At 43.1% G+C, this 26,322-nt stretch overlaps 1 protein-coding gene across 2 annotated transcripts; it reads left to right on the forward strand.

The window, feature by feature from the left end:
• The first annotated feature begins 836 nt into the window (after positions 1-836).
• Positions 837-25,344, forward strand: col2a1a (collagen, type II, alpha 1a). Of its 2 annotated transcripts, XM_012865934.3 has the most exons (54): positions 837-1,159; positions 2,558-2,764; positions 3,828-3,844; positions 3,974-4,006; positions 4,611-4,643; positions 4,777-4,830; positions 5,257-5,358; positions 5,769-5,846; positions 6,353-6,397; positions 6,505-6,558; positions 6,841-6,894; positions 7,275-7,328; positions 7,464-7,517; positions 7,618-7,671; positions 7,762-7,806; positions 7,920-7,973; positions 8,096-8,140; positions 8,252-8,305; positions 8,671-8,769; positions 8,875-8,919; positions 9,054-9,152; positions 9,241-9,294; positions 9,387-9,494; positions 9,614-9,667; positions 9,789-9,887; positions 10,027-10,080; positions 10,448-10,546; positions 10,688-10,741; positions 10,849-10,902; positions 10,981-11,034; positions 11,146-11,199; positions 11,974-12,018; positions 12,163-12,261; positions 14,677-14,784; positions 14,936-14,989; positions 15,104-15,157; positions 15,284-15,337; positions 16,812-16,865; positions 16,960-17,067; positions 17,231-17,284; positions 19,592-19,645; positions 19,732-19,893; positions 20,091-20,198; positions 20,472-20,579; positions 20,697-20,750; positions 21,745-21,852; positions 21,953-22,006; positions 22,122-22,229; positions 22,317-22,370; positions 22,903-23,010; positions 23,102-23,390; positions 23,693-23,880; positions 23,964-24,206; positions 24,294-25,344. In XM_012865934.3, exons 1-54 carry the CDS (start codon positions 1,066-1,068, stop codon positions 24,438-24,440), a joined length of 4,473 nt encoding a protein of 1,490 aa, XP_012721388.2. In that variant the 5' UTR covers positions 837-1,065; the 3' UTR covers positions 24,441-25,344. The 2 variants fall into 2 exon arrangements, with proteins under 2 accessions (XP_012721388.2, XP_012721387.2); XM_012865933.3 differs by lacking the exon at positions 2,558-2,764 and having other exon boundaries at positions 838-1,159.
• The last annotated feature ends 978 nt before the right edge of the window (positions 25,345-26,322 follow it).

Genomic DNA, 26,322 nt, shown 5'->3' on the forward strand with positions numbered 1-26,322 from the left:
GCTTAATAAAGATTATTCATGTGTAGAACCAATACCTCGGCCTCAGCTTCGCAATGGAGGTTCTCGGCCTGGGCGCCCAACTTTATCAAAAGCTGGGGACAGAACTGACTGGAGACCAACAAAGTTTTGCCTCCAAGCAAAACTTTGTTTTACACAGACAGTAGTATGGTTGTTCTTTGAACTGGATCACACAGCTTGAGGTCTTGTCAGGTTTTGGACCTTTTGGAAAGTTTAACTTGTAAGTGATAATGCAGCTCAATGCCTGACTGGTCCAGTTCAATAAGATGTCTCAACTCTAAATGTAATTTCACAATACAAAACACCAGAGCTGAATTTTATGTTGAGTTTTCAGGATCACGTTGATCGATTTTAGTTCAGGATTTACCACAATGAAGACAAGCTAACCATATATAGTAAATTTAGAAACGTTTTACATAAAATAATGCTTTTGTTTCCTCAGTTTTACGCACATTTGGCCAATATACAGTAGCTATGCAACACAGAACTTGATCTGTTTTTAAGGAACAATGCCCTCCTTGTTTGAGGACCACTATAATAGGGGATTGATCAACCCTCAGATGCTGGAGTTGCATGCAGCTGTATCGATCTTCTCGTGCCGGTGGCTAATTGTCTTCCTAATGTGAAAGTGGATGTGCATCTCTCGGCCAGGCCAGGCAGGTCAAGTCATGAAGGAGGGATTTGGTAAAAGAAAAAAAAAGAAAAAAAAAACGGAGAGCGTAGCTGCTACCAGATTAGGAGGGGAGGGCAAGAAGGTTCAGGTTACGGCCTGACAGGGGGTCTGGGGGAAGGTCTGGCATTTTGGAATATACGAAGATCCGTACAAGGCACGGTGGACATAAAACCGCGGTGCTTGCCCTGACGAGCTGGGTGCAGAGTGCCAGCTGGGGCCCCGCGTTGGATTCCACTTAGTGTTTGGAAGGTTTGACTGCATGGTGCCGTAAGTCTCCGGGAACCCATACCTAACACACCACCTGACTGAAGAGCCTGGTCTCCGGCATCCCTTCTCGCTTCTCACCCGAGCTCCTGCATGTCTAATATTTAGACATGTTCAGCTTTATGGACTCAAGGACTGTTCTGCTACTTGTAGCATCCCAAGTTGTTTTACTATCCGTGGTCAGATGTCAGGAGGAGGACGACCGTAAGTCGCGCACAAACTAAAAAAAAAATGCTTTTTCCATTTATTTCTGCTATAAAAACTGTGGGGAATGTAAATGTTCTTCTTTGTTTTTCAAATGCTATTTTGGTACTGTCAAATGAATCTGTTGAAAGATTTTGCTGTGCTTCGTTCTCTTCAATGTCATTTGCAAAACAGGCATTCAAATGTCCTGCTAAGACGGTTTGTTCATCGCTCTCGGTGAGGGTATCTGTGTTAGATGGAGAAGCAGGTTTGTTCTCACCTGTCACCATCTCCCTGCTGCGTTCCATCCCTCTGAGACACTTTAAAAAAGTAGTTTAAAGTAGTTTTTTTTTTTGTAAGACTGCATAAAGTGTGGCAGCTGCAGACAGTGCTTGATCTCGGACTTTAAGGCTTGATGTGTAGCAGTGACAGGGTAAGGATGAAGAACAGCAATGCACAACAGGGGGTCAAAAGGCCGCAGATGTCGGGGGGCATTTTCAGCAATTTGCAGGATTGTTGTACTTCCTCGTTGCAATTATCTCCTGGCATGCGGGGCTGTAACGATCCAAAAAGTTCATTCATAGTCCAGCTCAATGCTTTCTTTTACATGTAGCTGAACTATGCTTTCAGTAAATCGTTGTAGGCAGTACGCCCATTCCTTTAACGTATACATAAAACAAATCCCCTGTTCTCACTTTTTAACGCGTGTTTACACTGGCGCTTAACACGGCGACGCTACCCAGATGGAGAAATTCAGAAGGAGCCTATGTTTATTCACAGCACCAGCCTGTCAATTGGGCCCTGTATCCCCATAAGAGGGGTTCATTCATACGAGCGGCGGAGCAGGTTAAACACACTCAGCCGGCCCTGTGAAATACCTCAGCTCAGCCTTCTGTTTGCCGTAGCCTGTGCTGACGTTCAGCGTGATGCGGCTTCGATATTTCTCTGAAGGTATTGTTTTTTTTTAGCCATTCGTTTAAATGAATGTTTATGACTTTCATTGTGAATCACAGGTGAGCGCTGCAGCTTCTTATTTATTGCTGGACATTTATCATGATCTTAAAGAAACAACAACTTTCTTCCATGTAAATCTGCAAATGAAAGAATCAGTTTTTGCTTATGTATAATTTACGCAAGAGCTGAGATTTTATGTTATGTATTTTTGTATTTTTTTGATAGTCTACACCGTGATTTCTTTACGCCCCTCCTCTTGGCTCATTAATCCCTCCTACTTCCTCACGTCCCCCCCCCCTTTCACCCCTCATCCTCACTTTCTTGCCCTAATTCAACATGATCTGCTCTACCGACTCATCTCACTGTATATATCTCATTACCTTTCCCTGTATAACCTATCACTGCTGTCCCTCCCCTGACATCACCCCCCCCCCCCCCTCCTCCTCCTCCCGCTGGCCACCACAGAGGAGGCCGATGGCTGTGTCCAGGACGCCCAGCAGTATAATGATAAGGAGGTGTGGAAGCCAGAGCCGTGCCGCATCTGTGTGTGCGACAGCGGAGCGGTTCTGTGCGATGAGTTACTCTGCGAGGAGATCAAAGAGTGCGCCAACCCTACCATCCCATCTGGAGAATGCTGCCCCATCTGCCCCGCTGATGCCACTGCCCCTATTGGTTGTAATTTATTTATTCACACAACTATAAATAAATTACTCTCACTGCTTGCATTTTAGAGCCATCCCAAGCGAAGACTTTTGAATCGGGAACAGACTTTGGAGCCAATTGCTTATTTCTGATGAGGTCAGGGGAGGTCGCTGATTACGGCGTCTGGGTGCATCTATTGCTTTAGCTTCAGCTCCTCCATGTTTTAGTCCCAGTGCTAAGATGCTCCAGTCTGTTCCCTATTCTAAAGCCCCTCTCTGCATGTGATCTATGGAGACATGACGAGCAACATTATCATGATTTAGTCTCTCCTTCTGAAGGTGTGTGATTTGGATCTTAGGATGTGTTGCCCGTTGTCTCCATCTAGATCCTCTCTTCTGCTCAGTCTGCTGAGTCGGCAACGCAAATCTGACCCGTCCGACCCATTTAGTTCCCTCAAAGTCTTTCCAAAGCTTCACAACTATACGATGTACACGGACTTGTATGAATCTCACAATAGATTGCTACGTTGTTATGGTTTCTTTAAAAAGTCACGTGACTGCTGGAAATCGACAGTGACGTCGTTCAAAGATGATTTTAATTGTTTTCCATGTTAAGAAAAGGGAAACTTAAAAAACATATTCAGAACTTTCCCCAAAATATTTTAGCGACATGTTAGCAACAGGTTTTCTAAACCATATGTACATAAAAAAGAGAGACAGCCTCAAATTTATTTTGTAAAAAGACAGTAATGTCACATGCATAAATATACAGAAAGCATATTTGCAATTTTTACTTACTTACATCTACATGCATATTTACTTACATCTACATTTTTGCATTAAAGGTCAGATGTTGCGCCTTGCTTTAGACCACACCTGCTTCTGCTGCTTCCTTTGCATCTCTAATACGATCTAGAATGGGTTTGGTGAGAGGTGTTTGATCTCTGTAGCATCCTTAGATTTTCATCCAGGTCTACATTTCTCAGGAATCACAGACTGGATTTCAAATAAATCCTGTGTTTGAAATGTCTCGCCTCAAGATGTCACTCCTAATGATGTTCTTCTTCCTTTTTCTGTCATCGAATCGTCTGCAGAGGCGTTTGGTGCTAAGGTGAGACAGTGAGCCGCAGTGAAATACTGACGTTTGTGTAGGAAATAGTGACTGAACTGTGCACTGCTTGTTTTTTTTTTATCACATCATCTGATTTACTGTGAGAAAATTCTGTCTTTTGTCCATCAGGGCCAGAAGGGAGAACCAGGAGAGATTGCAGATGTAAGTATGGTTCCTCGTCAGTTTCATAAAATTTTACAATAAGTCTCTCTCCGGCGTATTGTTTTAAATATCACAGGTTTATGCTGCTACTGTTGCTTAGACCAAAACATGGCATTTCAATTATTTGTATTTCACAATGGTGTTTAAAGAGTTTTAAGACATTTTTTGTTGAATAGGTGTGCACTTTTCCTTTTTGTCCCCCCCATTTCTGGAGCTCATTTTCTTTAAGTTTTCTTCAAAAATAACTATCCTGGTTCCTCCACATAACAACACTAGCTGTAACGTCCCAGACTTTATTAAATAAGGAAAACCTAGGCATTCCAGGAGCATAATGAACCCAGTAAAATCCTTTTAGATCCTCTCAGCAGCTTTTCCTGCAAGTTCAGGTCAGGTGAAAACAGCCATCCAAATTAGAGGACAAAGGAGGTGATGGGTTTAGAGAGAGAGAAAAAAAATCTTCCTGTCTAATGAAATCATCGTTAGGCCGTGTTTTGAGTTCGGCTTCGTCCGCCTCCTGCTAGGATGGAATGCTCTCTGGTACAGCAGGTACCAGAGAAATGTCTCCGAACACGACCTGACAAAAGATTTCTATATACTTTTCCAGGTCGTAGGACCTAGAGGACCACCCGGCCCTATGGTAAATATTTACTTTTTCATTTTCACATAATATATATTTTTTTTCAAACAAGAATCATATGTTACAGAACAATTAGCTCAGCTTTAAATGGGAGATTTAGTCATAATATGCACATTCTTGCTTGTGTTTGCAGGGCCCCCCAGGTGAGCAGGGAACTCGCGGAGAAGCTGGCGCAAAGGGCGACAAGGTAAAGATCCCAAAAACTATATTCTGCCAAAACAAAGGGCTTTTTGCTTTTGTAGACAAGCAGCTTTACGATTTTTTGCCGCAAGTCATCTTGGACTTCATGCCTTGCCATAAAATGGTTGTTGAAAACCTCAATTAATGCATGATCCTTAATGAACTGAGCTTCACGATGCGCCAGGTAACCGGTGTATCCCAGTGTAAACAAAGAGGTTTGATGTTAGTAAGGGAATCCCTTGTAAACTACAGTAGGTAGAGTTTACACAAGTTCCTTGTTAGTCAAAAGAAGGTCATTCACGCTAGATGGAGTCTCACAGTTAGGAGGATTTTCCTGGGAATGGGCTCCGTAGCTGATTATAGTTAATTATCTGAAACTTTTTAAATCTTTTCAGCCAATGTGAGAAAAACGCCTCTTTTTCTTTTTCCTCAGGGAAATCCTGGACCAAGAGGAAGAGATGGCGAACCTGGCACACCTGGCAACCCGGGACCCCCCGGCCCACCTGGACCTTCTGGCCCGCCAGGTCTCGGAGGGGTAAGTTGGTAGAAACAAACCTCCTGACCTCAGGTTTCAACCCGAACAACACAGCCTCAACAGAATAGCTGCTGAGAGACATCAGGAAAAACACTAGGAGTTAATGAGTATTAAGGGATTTTTAGCGTCGGTTATCCTTCTCCATCTCCTGTTTTATTCCATGGCCAAAACACAGGAAGAACAAAACATGGGCTGTAGTTGAGCAGCGACATCAACTATGTTGTATTTTCTAAAACAGCAAAGAGGGAGAAATGTCTAATATAGAAACATGATAGTTCACATAACATGTGCAGGTTTTATTAAGCACAGCTGAGGTCATTATAATAAACTACCGCTCTCATGTAGCAGAGGTGGATGAACTCAAGGAGATTCTTCTTCATCTTTGTCTGTTTGTTTGGGTGTTTCTGCAGAACTTTGCAGCTCAGATGGCCGGAGGCTTTGATGAAAAGGCTGGAAGTGTTTCGATGGGTGTGATGCAAGGACCAATGGTAAATAAAACTTTTACAGTCGCTTTTTTACGTTAATTTGATGAGCATATGAAAGAAATATGCAACAAGAACTACTTTAACCTCTATAAAGATGCAGGCAGCACTGCCCCCTTGTGGACCACTGATTTTTCTCCACCACAGGGATTGCATGTTTAAATCTCATGATGACTTTCTTAATGAAAGCTCAAGTCAGAATGATAGTTTGAATAATATCTTTGGATATGAAATATACATAAACACACATTAATATCCATATAAAACTATATAATGAATTTCAATATAAAACTCCCCAGAACTAGATTTTATAAAAGGCTTTATGACCTGCAAAATATTTATTTTATAAGCCTTTAAATACTCTCTGCTCCATCTGAAATATTTTTTTGTGTTTTTGCTTTGGATAGTCAGAATCTATATTGTGAAGTCTATATTAAATAATCTCTTTTCACAAAATTGAATGTAGCGAGAATTCTGGGTTGACAATGTGTGTCTGTCATGTGTCAATGCAGGGTCCCATGGGTCCCCGTGGCCCCCCTGGACCTAGCGGAGCTCCTGTAAGTTAATTCATATTTTATAATGAAATTTTACTTTGTTCTGAAATGTCTAATGTTAGATCATGCATGGGGTACACATGTTAACTATGCTGCTTTCATGCCTACAGGGGCCACAGGGTTTCCAAGGTGCCCCTGGAGAGACTGGAGAGCCGGGCCCAGCTGTAAGTCCTAACATCAATCCCAGAATGCATCTGGATACCAAAATAAACTGATTGCAGTGAACGGGTAGCAACAATGAGAACTTTCAAAAACACATTCTGGTTCTAATTTGTCTCAAAAGTGTGTTTTATTCATAGTGTAACCAGCTCTTTTCTCCCTTATTGATTTTTATAAAACAGAATTGTATTTTCTGACACAAATTGGTTTAAAATTGTCGCCATGTGACACAGAGAGCCTACAGCAGGACAGTTGGTCATGTTCTGTCTTCATTTGCTATCTGACAGGGACCGATGGGACCTCGTGGACCATCTGGACCATCAGGAAAACCAGGAAGTGATGTGAGTCTCCACACCTGAAACCTGTAGTTACACTGAACTGTGAGCATACGATGAACTTCAAGCCGAGTTTGGCAGCACAGACTACATTTCCTAACATTGAAATAAGGACTTCATCCTTACAAATCCAAACCAACAGCAGAACCATTTCAGTTCATATCCTGACTTACATTTTAGACTGATGTTAGCTGTGTTGTACTCATTTTCAGCCAGATGTTGAGATTTACTCTTTTTACCAGCAGAGGGCAGACCTTTTCTCTGAACAGTGCCAGCAGAATAAACATTATTCACACATTAGCCCCTCACTTGGCTATAGCTACAGCTTTTTCTTGTGCACTTTTCTCTGACAAAAAAAAAAAAAAATGTATATCCGCTCTTTTTAGGGAGACCCTGGCAAGCCTGGCAAACCCGGTGAGCGTGGACCTGCAGGGCCTCAGGTAAAGAAATTACTAATCCTTCTTAATTTAACCTTTCATTTGTCCTGATACTAACTTCATCACCACAACACAATTAAAGGTCCTGTTAAGAAATGCAGCGATTAAAATGTTTTTGATTTGTTTGTTTTTTTGTAGGGAGCTCGTGGATTTCCTGGAACACCTGGACTTCCTGGAATCAAAGGACACAGAGTAAGCATCAAAACCTTCAGCGACTGACAGAAAGGGGCAAATAAATTGACTGATGAACCCTTTTTGAGAGCTCATGCTGTCATGTCATGCTTCCCTGTAGGGTCACCCTGGTCTGGATGGAGCAAAGGGAGAGACTGGTGCTGCAGGAGCCAAGGTACAGTCAAACAAAGGGCGACATCATTGTTATAAAGGCTTATTTTTTTTTTTTTTTGCTTGCCTGTTTTAATTTCATCCATCTTTTCAGGGTGAGGCTGGTGCTGCTGGAGAAAACGGCTCCCCTGGACCAATGGTGAGCCTTCTTCATCTTCTCCGCCAGTCAAATTTACAGCGGATTGAAAATGTTGTTGTGCTTGCTGTGAGAATTAAGAGCTTTAAAGTCATCACTTCCCTCCTGTGTCACAGGGCCCACGGGGTCTGCCTGGTGAGAGGGGACGCCCTGGTGCTTCTGGAACTGCGGTGAGTAACCTATTCTTACTTATTTTGAGCAAAAAGTCAACATTTCTTTGTAATTTCTTGCTGATTTAAATCCAGAAGAGGAACCCTGTATCTTATACCTCTCCTTCCTTCCCTCTCCTCAGGGCGCCCGTGGAAACGATGGCTTGCCCGGTCCTGCTGGTCCCCCGGTGCGTGTCACTGTTTTGTAGCTGCTTCATCCGATATCTTATCTTCATTATATTCATTATATATATTTATTACATGAAAGCTCACGTAAGGGTTTTTTGTGAATTTTGCAGGGCCCAGTCGGCCCCGCTGGAGCTCCCGGTTTCCCAGGATCCCCAGGAGCCAAGGTTTGCACTGATAACAATTATTTACTGTCATCAGATCTTCTATAGTGAAATAATCCACTGAAAGCCTGGAAGACTCATTTCAGGCCACCTGTTTAATTTTGTCTGTTTGCTTGCGAGTACTTCCCATCACTGCTCATGACTTTCTCTTGTTTCTGTGGTTCACTTTGACCATTAGTAACGTCACGCTCCGCAGTTCAGTAAAACTCTTGTCACATTTATCTTTATTCCTAAAAATAAAGCAAAGTTTCAAGTTAAAAACAGAAGTATTGAGATCGGTGCATTCAATTCTACATTCAGTCGTTAAATGATTGAGACTAAATCATTTTTCTGAATGAAAACATAACAAATCTGTTGTTTCCTGTCAGGGTGAAGCTGGTCCTACTGGGGCGCGTGGCGCTGAAGGAGCACAGGGACCCCGTGGAGAGGCTGGCACTCCAGGATCTCCTGGACCAGCTGGGGCTGGGGTTCGTTTGTCTTAACTCATGATTAACCAGCGGCTCCTTTTTTAAGCATACCATCAGTTTATTAATGACACATTATAATTTAATGCTTCGTCTGGGTCTCTGCAGGGTAATCCTGGCACTGATGGTATTCCTGGAGCCAAAGGCTCTGCTGTAAGTCCACTTCTTTTGCTCAACAGCTTAATAATTACCATCTTTTTATTGTTTAACATGAAATAATGAAATTTAATCTATTTTATCATGCAATTTTTTTACTTATATTTTATATCATCTCTTTCCCCATGAAGGGTGCTCCTGGTATTGCTGGTGCTCCTGGATTCCCTGGCCCCCGGGGCCCACCTGGACCACAGGGAGCGACTGGACCCCTGGGGCCCAAAGGACAATCTGTAAGGCATCCAGAAAAGCTCATCACCCGTAGAAATAGTTTTAATTTTTTTTAAACTTGCTTATGGTGTGTTGTTTCTGGCTGTTTAGGGGGACCCTGGTCTTCCAGGATTGAAGGGTGAAGCTGGACCAAAGGGAGAACTTGTAAGTTGTTGCGTTTTGACTTCATGTGACGACAACAGACTTCAGGCGATTTGAGCGGATGAGATACGAGCTAAACACCAACATGCTTCCAGGGCCCCGCTGGTCCTCAAGGTGCTCCTGGCCCAGCTGGAGAGGAAGGGAAGAGAGGTGCAAGAGGAGAGCCGGGAACCGCTGGACCACTCGGACCTCCAGGAGAAAGAGTAAGAAACCAGTAGTGTTACCATAGACGGGTTACTGGACAGTTTCACTGTTGCTGTGTTCATTATAGACCTGATCATATTCTGATTGAATTTCTGTCATTTCTGTGATTCTTTCACAGGGAGCTCCTGGAAACCGTGGTTTCCCGGGTCAGGATGGTCTCGCTGGTGCTAAGGTTGGTCCTGCCCAAACGGACAATTTATAAATCAGAATGGCTTTTTAGCTCTTTGACACGGTAGACTTAGTGATTCCTTCGCTAAAGCTGACTGGTGTGAAACGTATCTGACCTCCTTCAGGGTGCGCCCGGTGACCGCGGCGTCCCTGGTGCCGCTGGGCCTAAAGGCGCTACTGGAGATCCCGGACGTACAGGCGAGTCTGGCCTCCCTGGAGCCAGAGTGAGTTTTGAAATCTTTTTAAAGATTACCAGGCCAGAGTAAATAAAAATATGGGTTTATTTAATATGAACGTCACTTGGTCTACTGTCATCATTTATCTGCCTTCCTACGATCTTTAACGTTCATGAACTTGCCGCAGGGTCTTACTGGTCGTCCCGGAGATGTTGGACCCCAGGGCAAAGTTGGACCTTCTGTGAGTAAAACATTTAATGCCTTTTTCCAGATATTCCCAGTGAAACGCTTTATATAATTTCAAAATAAGCAGAATATTGAAAGCTCAAACAGAGATAAAGGGTTTGTTTTTTGTTTTTGTTTAAATTTGACAGCTTACAATAATTGCAGCAAAAGAATTGCTCTTAAAGAAGCTGATTGTGGCTCTGTGCCGTTTTTGATTCAGAACAAAGGACAGCGACCCCTCAGTTCCTTAACCTATACTGAAAAAAGATCAATATTTGTGCTGCAGCCCATTGGTTTTCGCTCAGTTTTGCAGTAATCTGTCTTCATTGCAAGCCTTAAAAGTTGCTCCTGATCCGACTTCTGTTTCTTGTTTCCTTTAACAGGGGGCTCCTGGTGAGGATGGCCGGCCCGGTCCGCCAGGTCCCCAGGGAGCCCGTGGACAGCCTGGTGTCATGGGATTCCCTGGACCAAAAGGAGCAAATGTACGTTCCTGAAAGCTGTATTGAGATTAGCTTCTCCTCCGCTCTAAGTATCCAGCAGGACACAAATATCTAATGGGTGCAGATTATGAAAACCTTTCAGACTGTTGCGAAAAACAATTAAAGTCATTTTGTCTTTGACAGGGTGAACCTGGAAAGGCAGGAGAGAAGGGACTCGTTGGTCGAACTGGTCTGAGAGTGAGTAGGCTTTCCTCATAAACGCTTCATCATCTTCCCCCCAAAAATATAAGTAACAAAGTTCACCTATGATGACTTTTCTAAAGTAAATACCCCTCTCTGAACAGGGACTCCCCGGAAAAGATGGCGAGACTGGTCCTTCTGGACCTCCCGGACCTGCTGTGAGTATTTCAGCACTATATCATGCTGCCATGCGTCTTACAGTCATCTAACGCTCAGACTGACCGATCCTTCATCAGGGACCTGCTGGAGAGAGAGGAGAGCAAGGACAGCCTGGACCTCCTGGCTTCCAGGTGAGTTTGTATTTCCACAGCTAAAACAAAATCATAAAGTAACATTGTAAAAAGCGTACATTTTCTCTACTTTGATATGACTTCACTGACTGGTGTTCTGCTTTCTGGCAGGGTCTGCCCGGGCCAACTGGTCCCCCAGGAGAGGCTGGAAAATCTGGAGATCAGGTGAGAAATGATCATTACCGCCACACAACACATTTGCACAGAAGCCCCAGCGGTTGGGGAAGTGGCCAGAAACGCTGGCGAAATGGCTTAAAAACTAGAAGATAACCTAACCTCACACTGCAAAAACGAAAGAAAAAATAAGTCAAATTTTCATGAAATTAGTGCATTTTTCCTTGATTTGAGCTGGTAAATAAGACGATTTGCCAATGGAATAAGATTTTTGCACTTAAAATAAGAACAACTCATCTCCATCATCTTATTTAGAGGGCAGAATATCTAATTATCTTATTTTAGGAGTCAAAATACTAATTCCATTGGCAGATCATGTTGTTTACCTGCTCAAATCAAGGGCAAACACGCTCATTTCAAGAAAATTTTACTTATTTTTAGTTCTGTTTTTGCAGTGCAGCTTTACTAAATCATAATCACTGTCTAAAGATGGCCGGCCATGTGGTGCAGCGTCCTCGCTTATTTTAAATGTAATCTTTTGTGGAAATATTTGAGATAATCCACTGCTGGCTATAAATGCTAATCACCATCTGGCTTTTAAACGCACCCATCAGTCCTGTAGGCTAAAGCCTTTAAATTGCCTACTTTCAATCAAAACCTGTGATATGGGCCCGCCATGAGTTTTTAACCCAAGTATCACTTCTAAAAATGGACAATGTTGTACCTGAGGTTGGCGCCACTGTAATAATGCAACTATCCCAACTGGTTCGTTTGTTGCCGTGGAAGAAATATGACCTGTGAAAAGTGTATGCTTGTGTTTCACAGGGTGTTCCTGGAGAGGGTGGAGCTCCTGGTGCTGCTGGACCCAGAGTAAGTGTCTGCGTTCATTATAGTCAGGGTTATCATTGCGAAGCAGACCGGTTTCATTCCCTGAACATCTTTATTTTATTGTTCAAGCTTAGTGTTTTTTTTATATTCTACTGGATGACGGTCTTTTCCTCGCCTCTGTAACAGGGTGAGCGTGGTTTCCCTGGCGAGAGGGGAGGAGCTGGGCCTCAGGGTCTTCAAGGGCCCCGTGGACTTCCTGGAACACCTGGAAGTGATGGACCCAAGGTCAGTAGCTACTTCCTGCACCAACCTAAAATGCTGCGTAGCCCGATCTCTGACAGGATGATAAACATTCACCAAGTGTGGCGGTGAAAAGGGGACTCACCTGATGTTGTTTTAAATGTTTAAATGTGTTGAACATTTCAGTGAAGGTTTCTGTTTCTGAATCCATCAGCACTTCATTATGCAGCTGTGACTATAAAAGATACAGATTACAGTTTCGGATCTCCTCTTCTATCTGGGCTGAAGGTGAAAACACGAGCTTGACTGGTCCAAATCTTAAAGCTTTGTATGAGGAGGTGAAGAACCCCAACCCCCAAAGTACAGTTTACCAATTTAGATTTATAGCAAAACCAATTTTTCATGGTAAGTAGGTTTTGAGGAAATGTCATCAAGTTATTTTAGCCATGTCGCAACAAATTGAACTAATCCAAGCTAATTGACCTATGGGTGCTGGACGAATAAAGTGCTTGTCCCCATATTTCTCTTTTTGTGCAACTTTCTAACATTTTCATTCAACAAAATAATTTTCCTGTCAGACCATGATCACCTGATTAAATACAAAAATGTGATTCTCAACAGATAGATTCATTGAATAAGGGAAAAACTATCTAAGCTAACCAGGTTCTTCTTGACAATATAGTTGCTCCTCATGATTTAACCCCCTTGCTAAATCATGAATTAATTATGGTTCAGTTCCACGAGTCGCACTGATTACTGCCAGACTCCTAGAATGGAGAAATGATTTTAACAGAACCTGTGTGAAAACATGAAGTAGGCTAAACGATCTCAAAAAGCAACAGACTATGCCCTGATCTAAAGAACATCAAGAAGTCCTATTATTTGCAATGATTACAAAGTCATAGCCATCAGAGGCTTTACCCACAGATGGAGAAAACTTGGAACAGTGGTGCTAGGATCAAAGTTACTCCAAGGAGGCTCCTGCAGGAGTTTACTGAAGAACCAAGAGCGACATCTAAAACATTGCTAAGTTTCTGATTCAGCAATAGCACTGAGACTGGGCAACAACAGCATCCATAGGAGAGTCACAAAGTGAAAAACGCTTCTGACCAAAAGGAACACTGCAGCCCATCATACAATTTCTTAAATGGCTTATGTCCGTTTAGATCTGTAAGACGAAGAGAGCACTGCGGGGGGGACGGGGACGTAGCAGCCAGGCATGGTGGTGGTTGTGTGATGGACTGCAGCTGCTTTCTTACTGTCTGGATGAATCTCTATAATGGATGGAATCATCAATGCAGCTCCCTTTCAGACAGTCCAAGCACACTTGAGTTTTGTGGGAGGACAATGGTCCAAAGTACACCAGCAAGAACGCCTCTTAATAGCTGGGAAAATGAAGGCTATGGACTGGCCTAGTCAAAGTTTGGGCTTAAATCCAATTGAGATACTGTGGCATGACCGTATGGAGGCCGTTCATGCGGGAAAACCACTCAGTGGGGTTGAATGAAGAAACCTCAGCAAAGAAGAGTGGGTCAAAGTTCCTGCACAGGCTTGTAAAAGACTGACTGCCAACTCATTGTCTAAAAACTGTTTGGATATATTTTCCCCCCAGATAAATGATCATTTTAAAACAGGATTTTGTATTTAATCAAGTTAACTTTATCTGATTTTAACATTTGTTTGATAATCTGACATGTTCAACACCACTTCACTGGGGTTGCTATCAACCTTGTTGACTCTAGGGCAAAAGTTCAAGTAAATCCACCCTAAAAACCTAATTAAAGATCTAAAATGGATTCTAATTCTAGATGTTTCTGTTGTTGTTGTTCTTAGGTTAAAACAGAACCTCATTAACACAAACTTGCAGCTCTGGTCAATCTCTTAGCCCAGTTAATTGTTGTAAAAGGTTTTTGGCAAAAAATTATATAAATGCATAAGGTTTACTTCTAAAATGAAAGACTGTTGGAGAAATACAATATCTGAGGTATTGGTGAATTTGGCTTATTTTTAAAGTAAGCCAAGTTAGCTTAGCTATGTGGCCACATTTTGAGCTAAGCTAACAGACTCATTACTACTGTGGAAGTATAACTGAGGAATGACTGAATTATTTTACGCCCTTTGTTTTTCCATTAAATAAATTGTTTAGTTGTGTAATATTAGTTTATTTGTCAAGTGAGAAGTTTTAAACATCAAATATTGTACATTCAACAATTATAGCTTAGGCCTTTTCTTGGATAGGCCTGCAGCTTTGGTCAACCTCTCTGTCCAATACATTTTTGTAATCAATGTTTTTTATTTAAAAGATATGTATAAGGTTTCCTCTTAATTTAAAACCCTGCTGAACCATAAAAACGTGTGAGGTATTGTAAGAGGGGGAGGAAGATCCTTGCAGAGGATAGACCAGTTTAAAGTAGAATGAGACAAAATGACTGATCGTATACCTACCTTTTTTTTTATCAGGGAGCAATTGGCCCATCTGGGGCTCCTGGATCTCAAGGACCCCCAGGTCTGCAGGGTATGCCTGGAGAGAGAGGAGCCGGTGGTATACCAGGAGCCAAGGGAGACAGAGTAAGAACCACTGTTGAAGTCGGTCCTACAAACTTTGACTTTGCAGATTATTTAATGAAACCACATAGCTATAATACAGTGTGGTCCTACTGCAGTAAAAACAAAAGCAAAAGGGAATCCTTTCAGTTTGACTGTTTTTTTTGTCTGACAGGGGGACAACGGACAGAAGGGGCCTGAAGGCGCTCCTGGAAAAGACGGTGCTAGAGTGAGTTCAAGATAAATCTTTATACTCTTGATAAGGTTCAAAACCGGATTTATAACTCTGCTCTTATCAACACATTTCTTCTTCATCCTTCATCCGTGCCCCCATTCTTTGCAGGGTTTGACTGGTCCTATAGGTCCTTCTGGCCCAGCTGGACCCAACGGTGCCAAGGTAAGAATCTCGTTACCAATCGCTCACTGAATTGGTAACGAGATTAAGGATTGAAGTAAAATAGAAATCTACGTTTTTTTTTAGGCCTTTTCTTTTCTTTTTAACCAATGTGTTTTCTCCTTCTAGGGTGAGACTGGACCTACTGGCCCTACTGGTGCTCCTGGGGTCCGTGGTGCTCCTGTAAGTACTTCCTGTTAAACAGAAACACAGCATGTGTCGGGCAGGTGCTGTGATATTTTTATGGGTTCATAGTGAAAAAACAACTAAGTTTTAAGGTGCAAAAACTAAATCTAAACACTTCAAATTTCTCGCCTGCTACTTTAACAGTCAAAGCTCCACAGATTTTCTGTAGGATTGAGATCAAAACTGATGAAGCCTCTCTGAAACCTTCAGGCAGTTCTTCTTTTGCCAGTTATTTGGTTGTCTTGGTGGTCAATGTGAGGCTGGAACTGAAATGCATAGCCTATTTCTATGGTTCTTTGCCTTCTCGATTGGTCCCTCGGTGGAATAAAGTCAACCGATACTCTCAGCAGAAAAGCAGTCGCAGGCATTTTTTCACCTCCTCGTTTGACTGCGTGGACGTTCTCCTGCAGGTCTCACTCAATATTTCCCCTGCTCCAAACACTGCGGGTCGAGCTGGTACTAAAGACCTCTATTTTGGTCTCATCTTACCACATTTCCCCTGGTGACCGTGGTCCCAACCGCACTCGGATCATTAAAAAGCTCACCCAGAGTAGTTGTAAAAGCCTTACCTTATGATCAACCCCTGGAGTTCATGACCCTGCATGGAGCTCCAGCCTGCAGGGAGATTTTTTATTTGCAACAACAGTTGTCCTCTTTTCATCTTTTTGCTGATGGACTTGTAGCCCTGCAATAGACTGGTGACCTGTACCCCGCTCCTCGCCCATTGAACGCTGGAGATAGGCACCAGCACCCCTCGCGAACCCATGAGGGTTAAGCGAGTCAGAAAATGGATGGATGGATGGATGGATGGATGGATGGATGGATGGATGGATGGATGGATGGATGGATGGATGGATGGATGGACTTGTAGCCCATTCCAGCCTGCAGCTCCACAATCTTGTTTCTAGCTTCCTTTAACTGAGCTTTGGTGATTCTCGTGGTAGTGGTGAGGCTGGATATATGAGACACTGGCTAATCTGAGATCAGGAGTATCTGATTGCTTGCTTGCTTGATTGATTGATTGATTTGTAGGCACATTAACAAACTGGGAGCTGTAGTTCTTGCTGTTTTCTGTAGGGGATCAAAAACTTATTTTACTCAAAGACGTATATGTAAATCTTAAGTATTGTGGTTATTTTCTAGATTGTTTTTCTGTCTCTCTGCATTACGACCTAACTATGATAAAGACAGAGACAGTGCATTTGATTATAAGGTAGCCAACTGACAATTTAAGCAGGGATTCAAATATTGGTTTTAAAAAATAACACAGTAGGTTCCACCTGAAATGTGAAATGGGACACAATATATGTATATGTCCATAGTCAGTCTTGTTATGCGAGGGTTTATCTCACTAAGAACACTAGCACTTGCTTTCCATTACAGAAAAATCCCATATGATCGATGTGTGTGAGTCTCCGTCTCTCTGTTAACAAGCTTGCATTGGCAACCTGTCTGTCTTCCATCTCTGCAGGGTGATCGCGGTGAGGTTGGTCCTCCCGGGCCTGCTGGCTTTGCTGGACCTCCTGTGAGTGAAGAAAACCTGATTGTTTCTTTTTTTGGCCTAATTAAAAGCTGTGCATTGACATTCTGCTTATGCTGGTGTTTGAAATGAAACTTAGGGTGCAGATGGTCAGCCAGGCGCCAAGGGAGAGCTCGGCGAGGCCGGACAGAAGGGAGAAGCCGGTTCCCCTGGGCCGCAGGGACCGTCCGGAGCTCCTGGACCGGTGGTGAGTATACGAGTCAAAAAATAAAGCACTAGAACCAGACGCTTTGTATCTTGTACCCATTTTAAGCCATACATGTAAACACGCCGCAGAATGTAGAACAGATATTTTTATTTTGCTTTAGAGTCACCAACAACGTGAATAATTGTTGTTCCTGTTCTTTCAGGGACCTACAGGTGTATCCGGACCTAAGGGAGCACGCGGTGCTCAGGGAGCTCCCGTGAGTGATTCCTATTTAATCAAAATAACGCCACGTCTTATATCTCTGATTTATAAGTGAATAATCTGGTCCTCGGTAAACAGATTTTTATAAGAATGGTTTTAATCATTTGACACCTAGCTTTATGATAGCTGATCAGAGCTATAAGGTTGGTAATCGGCATCAGCGCGTAACAATCGTTATCGAGCACATTGTAAGAAAAAGGCGCTCAGGTAACTTTGCTGCTGTCAGATGTCATTGCGAGTGCATTTTCTGACTTATGCAGCCCTTTGAGCGTCATATCTGAAATTTAAATGACGAATACAAGGTCAAGGTTGATAACCAGATTTAAAGAAATGCATTAGAGTTGCAAAGTTAAATATATTAAAACCCTCAATTAAACATCTGGTGATGATGAAAAATACATTTTAAAAGCACCTAGGATAATCGGTTATACAAATAGATGTGTTTGTATTTTAGGAACTTTAAAAAAAACTGTCCAAAGAATAACAGGTGTGTATATTTCACATATATTGTCCACAAACATTTTAGGTTAGCAACTATAATAATAAATCACACTGACAACTCAGCCTGCAGGACAAAAGACATTTATATCATTTTTTTCCCCCTAACAAATCACCAACAATAGTGGAGCTCTGTATCGATGCCGTTGTTCACTGCTCCAGTCGTACTGACTGCAGGATTTAGCAGAAACGTTTCATCAGGCAAATGTTTTGGGTTCGAATGGAGTGAACAAAGTAATGTGGGGGGGCGTAGCGACGTGACACAACATAACATAATATAAATGCGCTTCGTGTAGCTTTTCAGACTCACATCAGCCGTAGTCATCTAAAGATGGCACAAACGTCTATAAATGGAATCCAGCCATCATTAATTATAGAAGGAGAACTACGATCTGCTCTACGCCGCTCTGGTAGCATGAAAAGCCTTTTTCACGGTGGACACTAACTGTTCCAGGAAGAAAAAGCTATGATGTAAGCCTTGATAATGCTGCACCAAAAACAGGACTGTGAAACTGCAAGCGGTTCGATGTGATGCCACCATTACTTCATTCACTTTTTGTTCATTTTAGGGAGCTTTATCTGTATTTAAAATGATATCAGTCAGAAAATACCTTGAAATATGCAGGACTGTTCTTTTAAACTGAAAGCAGCTTTATGGTGTGCATTCATGGTTCACATACAAGGTAGACGTGTGACAATTGCACCATGAATATATTCCCCGCACACATCTAATAGTCCCTGAATGAAATGCTTACTCTTAGTTACTATTTAACCAACTTAAGGAGTGTCCATGTGAAAATGTTCTCCTATGTGGTCATTGTTTGTATCAGGGTTGTTTGTGATTGGGTAATCTTGTCAGTTTAGAGCCTTTTAATTGTCTACTTACATATCGTCAACTCCCTAAAACAATGGCCTGTTTTGCCAAAAATTATCTTGCTGTCTAAATAAACTTATTGTTTTGTGTGTTTTATGAAACAACTGGGGTAAAAAATCAGCCTAGGCCGTTATTTTAAGAAGGTGACGATATGTGAATTATGACTAAAAGACACGTCACATCCAGATAATCTAAAGATAAACTGAAGGTTTGTCTCCATAAATCAGAAAAATCAGTTTTAAAAAGTAAATTTGTTGCAGTAATTCAAGTCAAGAAGTGAAATTGATATCATCTATAAATTCATCACACACAGACTGATGTATTTCATACATTTCTACTCTTATTTTAGACATATGTGGCTTGCAAGTAATGCATACCAAAAATGGAGTTGATCAGTTTCCTAATACTTGTGCTTTATTGTTATGTTACAGACATGCTATATGGCAAAATGGTAAATGGGTTGTACTTGTATAGTGTAAATGTATAGCTGTAGGACACAATTGTTTAAATTACCAGAGTTAACACTCCAAATATATAACTACAATGAATGTAGGTAGATGGCAAAAAATCCAGAACTTTAGTCTTTGGCAAGGCTCTTTCTTCACCTCAACAGACCAGATCAACACGATCCCAATCTGGCCGTCTGTCTCCCAGACATCTATCAGACATCTATTATTAATTGACCTATTGAAATAAAATTGCTTTTTGATCATTTTCAAATCCAAAATTAATTGAGCAGCAGTTATGCACCTTGACCATGTTCCTGTTTTAAAGCTCAAAACCAATTTGCTTCTTTAGTTTTTAACTCATTGTGTTTTCCATAAAAAGAATCTAGTATTTTTAGGTAAACACATAAAAAAAATAAAAATAACAAAAGCCTTTTTTTTTTTACCATATGACAGTATTCTCTCTTTCTTTTTTTTTTGACAGGGTGCCACAGGTTTCCCTGGTGCCGCTGGCAGAGTTGGACCTCCTGGCGCTAATGTTCGTATTTCAAACTGAGACGATGTTTTTCAAGTAACGAGTGTTTCTTCCCTTACAAATTTAAATTCTCTGCCTCTTCATCACAGGGTAACCCTGGCCCTGCCGGTCCTGCCGGTCCTGCTGGCAAAGACGGTCCGAAAGGTGTCCGCGGTGACGCCGGCCCACCAGGAAGACCGGGAGATGCTGGGCTTCGTGGACCTGCCGGGCCTCCAGGAGAGAAGGGAGAGCCTGGAGAGGATGGACCTCCTGTGAGTTAGATATTTTGGCCTAATAATAACCCAATTGTTATCTGGGACTGAGCTGATGCTAAGAGAGAAAAGTGTGTTTCATTCACCGGTTTTACTAGTCTGATTTTCTCAGAAGGCTGGACGTTTACCGGTTGGTTTTAGCGAGACGCAGCTCAACACGGACATCTTATGACGCACCGTTTTTTTCCCCTCTGTAGGGTTCTGATGGTCCTTCAGGTCCTCAGGGTTTGGCTGGAACTCGTGGTATTGTTGGTTTGCCCGGTCAGCGCGGTGAGAGGGGCTTCCCCGGTCTCCCTGGACCTTCTGTAAGTGCTGTTGACCACAAATGATCGATAGCCAGATATCAGCAGTGAGAAACTTCACTTGGTCATATGAACTCCAAACATTATTTCTACAGCTTCCATAGATAGCAGTAAATTAAGCCTCAAATGAATGGAGGTTTGTCTTTCTCATTAGCCATTCCCTTGCTCTGCACCATCCCACATGTTTCTGAACAATGTGCTGAAAGTTAGAAGTCTCTCAAGTCTTTTCTCAAAGGAGTTGCTGAAATGCAACAATAATGTTTCTTCTGCGTTTAGGGAGAGCCTGGCAAACAGGGAGCTCCTGGTGGTGGTGGTGATCGCGGACCTCCTGGACCCGTTGGGCCTCCTGGACTCACTGGACCTGCGGGAGAGCCCGGCAGAGAGGTCAGAGAGGAACAACAGTTACAACCAAATAGTCATTTTTACATAACCGAAAATGCAAATGGCCACATGTCAATGCAGGATATTCCATCGCATGAGAAACATGGTGTTGTTTTCTAGGGTACCCCCGGATCCGATGGGCCTCCTGGTAGAGACGGAGCTGCTGGAGTCAAGGTGAGGAGTTTTGGCTGCATAAACAGCGTGTAAAGTGAGTTTTGAACAGGCAAACTTGACTCGAGTTCACTCCGGATAGCGGTGAGAACCCATGTAATCCACAAAAACAAAGAAGTCAAGACAATGTAGTTCTTGAAGTAGGTTACGTGCCGTTATGGACTGGTGACCTATCCGGGGTGTACCCCACCTCTCACCACTGGAGATAGGCACTAGCATCTTTCCTACAAACTCTATAAATTGTGAAGGTTCTGGGGGTCCTTTACTTGCAGTCTGATCTTCCATAGATCTGGCCAAGCTAGACCTTTACTTTCTTTCTCAATCAACCGAGGGTCTCCATGGCTGTGTGTGTTTGGGACACTTGTCTTGCTAAATGATTTGTTGTTTTCATGGAAGAACTGGACCTATGGATAAAAATTCTTCGTTTGACTCCTGTCTCTGAAACCTTGAATGGAGCTCCTGGTTGTATCTGGTTTATGGTGAAATTATCTTCTTCCCACCTTCAGGTGATGCTCCTAACGGTGCTCACTGGAAGATTTAGAAACACGTCAGTAGCCGATACCATCAGAATGTTTTTGCAACCATAAGGCTTCTTCTGTCTAACCTTGGTAATGAGAACTCTTTTTTTATAAGCCATTAGTTCAGTGTAAACCAGCTGATGTTAATTGGCACTATTAGAGGAGTGGATAGGTTTCTAAAAACTGACAGGCTTCAGTGATTCATGTTTCGTTTTATTTCCTTTTCCCCAGTCGTTCTACTTTAGTACACGTAAACTAATCTATGGACTGATTTGTCTTGACTTTTTTCCAATCTGTGGATTACTAGAGAGAATTTCATAAATCTTTTGTTGAGATTTGTATTATTAACATGTTCAATTCTAATTATCTTTGCTGCAAAACCTCCAAACTAGCCTACCGATTAATCATTAGGCTGAAATTGTCCGGATCCTTGCAAACACATATATTATCCTGCATCATAACCCCGTCTCTTCCTGTAGGGAGAGCGAGGTAACACCGGTCCCGCAGGCGCTCCTGGAGCTCCTGGCGCCCCTGGTGCTCCCGGGCCGGTCGGTCCCCTCGGCAAGCAGGGAGACAGAGGAGAGGCTGTAAGGAACACTGCACACTGTTAACGCCGCAGAAATACCGCTTAGCGCGGAATAATGTTTAATATGAACATGAGGAGACACCTTGAATTGTTCTTCGTAGGGTGCTCAAGGACCTGCAGGACCACCAGGGTCAGCTGGAGCTAGAGGAATCGCTGTAAGTATCGCTAACCCCAACTGAAACATCAAGCTTTCTTTTAATTCTCAATGAGATTAAAAGGGCTACAAATATGTAGACTTCAATTTCACCGATTGGTAAAACTTTTCTCCAGGGACCCCAAGGACCACGTGGAGATAAGGGAGAAGCTGGTGAGCCTGGAGAGAGGGGGCAGAAGGGTCACCGTGGCTTCGCCGGTCTGCAGGGTCTTCCTGGACCTCCGGTAAGCGATTCAAAAGCTCAGGCCTCCAGTGCTAGTTTTCATCTGAAATCTCCGTTGGATAACGTGTTCCTGCCCTTGGTCTGATAGGGCCCCGCAGGGGATTCTGGAGCTGCTGGACCTGCTGGACCAAGCGGCGCTAAGGTGAGGAAGCAGAAAGGAAGGGTGAAAAAAAATCTATTAAAGCGGCTTTCTCCTGCAGCCCCCCCAAGATATGCAGCGGCAATACAATGCACAAGTCAGTTCTTTTTGTAAGACGCCAATCAAAAGATGAGAGTGCAGTGAGGAAAAGCTGGGTGTTTTAATTACCCATCACCGTGATAAGATCTATAGACGAGGGATTTTGTAATTACTGTATATAAGAGACGTGGCAGACAGGCAGGGAAGATTTTGATTTGTGAAACAACCCATTCCAAGATTGGAAATGGATTTTAGTGTCTGTTATAGATTAGCTAAGAGTGATGCATGAGAAGAAAAGCACCACACAACTTATCTTCAGGCATGAAAAGTTCAAAGTTATTCTTTTAAACTTCCATTTGGGATTCAGACTGCAAGGCCTGTCTGAGACAGCAAATGGACGTTTAACACGTTGAACTAGAGGCACAGGTCTAATGAATGAGTCAGGTCCGAGTGAATTTCCTCTGACAGTCACTTTGATTGGCACTGGGTTCTGTAGGGACCCCCTGGCCCAGTGGGACCTGCTGGCAAAGACGGATCTAATGGACAGCCTGGCCCCATTGGACCCCCTGGACCTCGAGGACGCTCTGGAGAAACTGGTCCTGCTGTATGTAAAAGTTACATATCAAATCCCCACATTCTCTGTGTACTGTTCTTATTCCATAAAGCACCATTTCCTGTTTTTTGCTCTCTTTCAGGGTCCTCCCGGTAACCCTGGTCCCCCTGGTCCTCCTGGTCCACCAGGCCCAGGCATTGACATCTCCGCCTTTGCTGGCATGGGTCAGACTGAGAAGTCCCCTGATCCTCTCAGGTACATGAGGGCTGATGAGGCCTCCAGCTCCCTGAGGCAGCACGACATCGAGGTCGATTCCACACTCAAGTCCCTCAACAACCAGATCGAGAACTTGCGCAGTCCTGACGGCACCCAGAAGAACCCCGCTCGCTCCTGCAGAGACCTCAAGCTGTGTCACCCCGAGTGGAAGAGTGGTAAGCGGATCGAATGTCGAGATCTGGCCTGTTGCTGTTTCTGAATGTTTCAAGGACTATAGTACAACAAAATTTAAAAAATTTGATAGATCAACATACTACATTGTGTTGATCTATCAGGAGTTCTAACTTGTTGAAGTGTGAAAAAGTCTAAGGGGTATGAATACTTTAGTAATGCCCATACATGGCCCGTGATACAGGCTGATGCCCAGTGCAAGATTCCCATTAAACCACTGAACCCAACCTTGCATTTAAACACCAACCATTTCCTCCAACTCACCGCACCACTTGTATCTCACCAGGTGACTACTGGGTGGATCCTAACATTGGGTCCACGGCCGACGCAATCAAGGTCTTCTGCAACATGGAGACCGGAGAGACCTGCGTCTACCCAAGCATCGCCAAAGTACCAAAGAAGAACTGGTGGACCAGCAAGAGCAAGGGCCGCAAACACATCTGGTTCGGCGATACTATGAACGGCGGCTTCCACGTGAGCACACAAAAAAACGTCAACATCCATTTTCTCAGCACGCAATAGAGAATGCTAACCCGCTACGCGGTTTTGGTCCACAGTTCAGCTATGCTCAGGATGGCCCTGCTGCCAGCGCCGCCAGCGTCCAGCTGACCTTCTTGAGGCTTTTGTCCACCGAAGCGTCCCAGAACCTCACCTATCACTGCAGAAACAGCATTGCCTACATGGACCAGGACACAGGAAACCTTAAGAAGGCGTTGCTACTGCAGGGCTCCAATGACGTGGAGATCCGCCCAGAGGGCAACAGTCGCTTCACGTACACCGTGTTGGAGGATGGCTGCAAGGTGGGCGCAGGACAAAATCTGAGAGAATATTGTTTATGAGTGTATTTTGATGGCAGAGTTACAAATATCTCTCCTCTCACCTAACAGAGTCACACTGGCCGGTGGGGCAAGACCGTCTTTGAGTACAAAACACAGAAAACCTCCCGTCTGCCGATCGTAGACATCGCTCCAATGGACATCGGAGGAGCAGATCAAGAATTCGGAGTGGATGTAGGCGCCGTCTGCTTCTTGTAAAGTGGAGTATTGCAATGCTCCCTCCCCACCAAAACACAGGGAATAAAAATAATAATACAAAAACCTGACCATGAAAACGTTCCACACACTTCCACAATAAAGGAGACTGGAAAATAACCAAAAAAAAAAAAAAAAGAAATGTTATACCTTTTTTTTTCTCAAAACAAAGTGCTCTCCAAGTCGTACTTCCTGGACGCGAGCACTGAAGGGCACCGGCAATATCCGTACACCTCACCAGCCTTCTCTGTCAAACCCACCTCCTGAGATCCAGTCATGTTTCCTGCGGCCCAGCCGTTGACGGAAATGAGTCTGAGCGGGGATGGAGGGAAAAAGCAGGACCAAGAAACCCAAGTTCTGGAGAACAGAAACATGACTCGATGTCACTTATTTATTGTCTAATCTGAGTGGGCAGAATTGGGATAGGACGGGACGGGCTCACTCTTGTAAGTAACAGAAACCTCCCCAATTTCCACTACAGAACAGCTGCACAACTTCTGTCCCAGTCCTACGCCCCACCCACCCTCGTTTCCCTCCCGACCCACAAAAACGGCATCTCGAAATCAGTGTAAACCAAACAAAAAGTTGCTTTATAAATTTTATTCTATTCTCAGAGAGTTTAACTTTTCCTGCTACTCCAGAGTGGTCCATCATAAGCAGAAAACAAATACTTTACTGTGTATAATAAATATTTGGTTCTAATGTTGTAAAAGTCTGTGTTTATATACGGCCAGATGGTTTTATAGATATATATATTTCCACGTAACGTGTACATTTGTCTATGTGCACACCAGCGTTTTGTTTTTTTGGGGAAGTGAGGTACCATTTGGGTCGTATGTTTTCATGTTCTTGCACCCCCTTACCTACCTGTCAGAAGGTCCAGCTTTCATTTGCCAAAAAAACAAAAGATTGGCTTTACTGAGCTACAAGGGAAACCGGTTCTCCGTTTCTTTAGTAGTCATCCAGATTTTTTAAAGCTACCTCATGGTTAAGAACAAAACGAAAAGGTCGAGCTTACCAAAAATGTTATCAGCCTTCAGATGCATCTGAAGGCTGATCAGCCATCTTTGTTTTGGGTTGCTAATTTTTCTCAATAGGTGCTACGAGTCCCCCCCACGCCAACCCCTCCCTCCACCGCCACCCCCGTCCACTCAACCTTTCATTGATTCCCACTAGCCTCACAGCACACACTCACACTCCACCCTGGGGGCCTCCCCTGTGGACTCCCACAGCCTTAAACACGGGACTCTGAGGACGGTCGCTCGCCAACAACCAGGGTGGGTTGTCTCTATGTGTGTGAGGGCATGTACATTTTTTTTTTCTTTTGAAGAAATTTTATTGTCTTTGTTTTTGTTACACCGCTAATTAATGTAAATTGGAAAATAAAAGGAAAACCAAATTCAGAATAAATGTGATTTTTTTTTTTTTTTTACTTGAGTTTTGAATAAAAGAGAAACGGTGCGGTGATGTTTCTTCTAACGGAACCCTTCAGGTGTGCTTATGTTTGTTTTATTTGGTAAAAGTGTAACTGCTGACATCAGATACTCTGTGAGTATGTGTGAGAGCTTGTGTGAAAGTCTGTACAGTGTGTGGGTTTTCTTAGAGAATCTCAGCGAAAAGGAATAAAAGTACTGTATTCATTGTGCGGATTCAGGGTGGGGCTGGGCTGGCTTCTGTTTGAGCTGATGGACATAAATAAAGTTATTTTTCACTGAAATTACAGGCTTTGTAAAAGAGCTGTGCAACACACAAAAAAAACTGCATTAATTGTCCTGAAAAAAAAAAAGTTTAGCTCAGGTTTTTCCAGAAATTATTGAAGTTAGTTCCAGGCACATCATTATATTTATTGTCCAGACTAGCTGAAATAAAGACACTGAGAAAAAAC

Source organism: Fundulus heteroclitus, chromosome 1 (assembly GCF_011125445.2).
Source record: "Fundulus heteroclitus isolate FHET01 chromosome 1, MU-UCD_Fhet_4.1, whole genome shotgun sequence".
NCBI classification, from domain to species: Eukaryota; Metazoa; Chordata; class Actinopteri; order Cyprinodontiformes; family Fundulidae; genus Fundulus; species Fundulus heteroclitus.